The sequence below is a fragment of the Cynara cardunculus genome, assembly GCF_001531365.2.
Source record: "Cynara cardunculus var. scolymus isolate 2C chromosome LG 2, CcrdV1, whole genome shotgun sequence".
NCBI lineage: Eukaryota > Viridiplantae > Streptophyta > Magnoliopsida > Asterales > Asteraceae > Cynara > Cynara cardunculus.
The window spans coordinates 22102989-22104501 of record NC_037529.1 but is presented as its reverse complement, the minus strand read 5'-3'; the positions used below and the strand labels follow the sequence as shown (position 1 = coordinate 22104501).

The window sequence follows — 1513 nt, the reverse complement described above, 5'->3', positions numbered from 1 at the left end:
CTAATCGAGTCCGTAATCTGGTTCTAACTGATATCCTCGTTTTTTACAGTCTATGGGTAAGAGTCTTGATGATTTCGATCTTCCAATGGTTGATGCAAATTCAAATTTTCAATCTGGAGAATTTCGTGAGGTACAAGAGGAATGCTCTATAGTTGTGGAAGATGAACACTTGCGTGCCCGAGACTCACTGAATTCCGACCAGAAATACGCATATGATGAGATAATGAGGCACGTAGACGAGGATTGTCCAGGAGTGTTCTTTATAGATGGTCCAGGTGGAACCGGGAAGACTTTTTTGTACAAAGTTTTGCTTGCCAACATCCGTTCACGTGGTCTTATTGCTCTCGCAACCGCTTCGTCGGGTGTTGCTGCCAATAATATGCCTGGAGGGAGAACAGCTAAGTCTAGATTCAAAATTCCTCTGAACCTTGATAATAACTCAATGTGCAACATACGAAAACAAAGCGGGGCTGCTAAATTGATTCGAGATGCAAAAATAATCATCTGGGACGAAGCGTCGATGGCAAAGAGGCAAGCAGTGGAGGCGTTCGATCGAACAATGCGAGACATCATAGGGGTGGCACTCCCATTCGGTGGAAAGATAATGGTTTTGGGGGTGATTTTAGACAAGTCTTACCGGTCGTGAGGCGTGGAACCCGAGCACAGATTGTAGATTCTAGCTTGCGRATGTCACCTCTTTGGGCAACGATTAAAAAAATACCTCTAACGCTCAATATGAGAGCACGCACTGATCCATGGTTTTCGGAATTTTTATTAAGAGTCGGTGATGGAGATGAAGAAGCGGTGGACGAAAGCTTTATTCGCATACCGGATGACATGACCATTCCCTATGCTGATAAAGGTAAGTCAAAAGATGTGCTGATTGACGCAATCTTTCCATCTCTGCAAATCAACAGAGCTGATTCAGATTATATCATTTCGAGGGCAATATTGTCAACTAAAAAGAGAATGTCGACGAGATTAATGATCAGTTGATCGACAAGTTTTCTGGAGATGAAAAAATATACTACAGCTTCGACAAAGCAGAAGATGATAAGAACAACATCTATCCGATGGAGTTCTTAAATTCTTTAACTGTTAGTGGTTTGCCTCCTTATTACCTTCGTCTCAAGATTGGATGCCCAATAATACTGTTACGAAATATCGATCCCTCGAATGGATTGTGTAATGGCATTAGATTGATATGCAGAGGCTTTCAACAGAACGTCATCGATGCAGAAATAGCTGTTGGTCAGCATGCTGGAAAGAGAGTATTTCTTCCGAGAATTCCCTTATGTCCGTCCGAAGACAACATGTTCCCGTTTAAGCTGAAGAGAAAACAATTTGCAATTTGGCTTAGCTTTTCTATGACAATCAATAAAGCTCAAGGGCAAACAATTTCGAATGTAGGTGTTTATCTACCGGAATCAGTTTTCTCACATAGGCAACTTTACGTGGCGTTGTCCAGAGGGATATCACGGGGGAATACGAAGGTGTTAGTGAAGCCTGTTAA

The 1513-nt window shown here is 42.2% G+C and overlaps 1 protein-coding gene across 1 annotated transcript in view; it reads left to right on the top strand.

The window, feature by feature from the left end:
• The first annotated feature begins 735 nt into the window (after positions 1–735).
• Positions 736–1513, top strand: part of LOC112506005 — a 3061-nt gene continuing 2283 nt past the window's right edge. Inside the window, exons 1-2 of the mRNA XM_025110034.1 lie at positions 736–862; positions 967–1493. Of these exons, the coding sequence (XP_024965802.1) occupies positions 736–862; positions 967–1493 (654 nt within the window). The remainder of the gene's footprint in view (positions 863–966; positions 1494–1513) is intronic.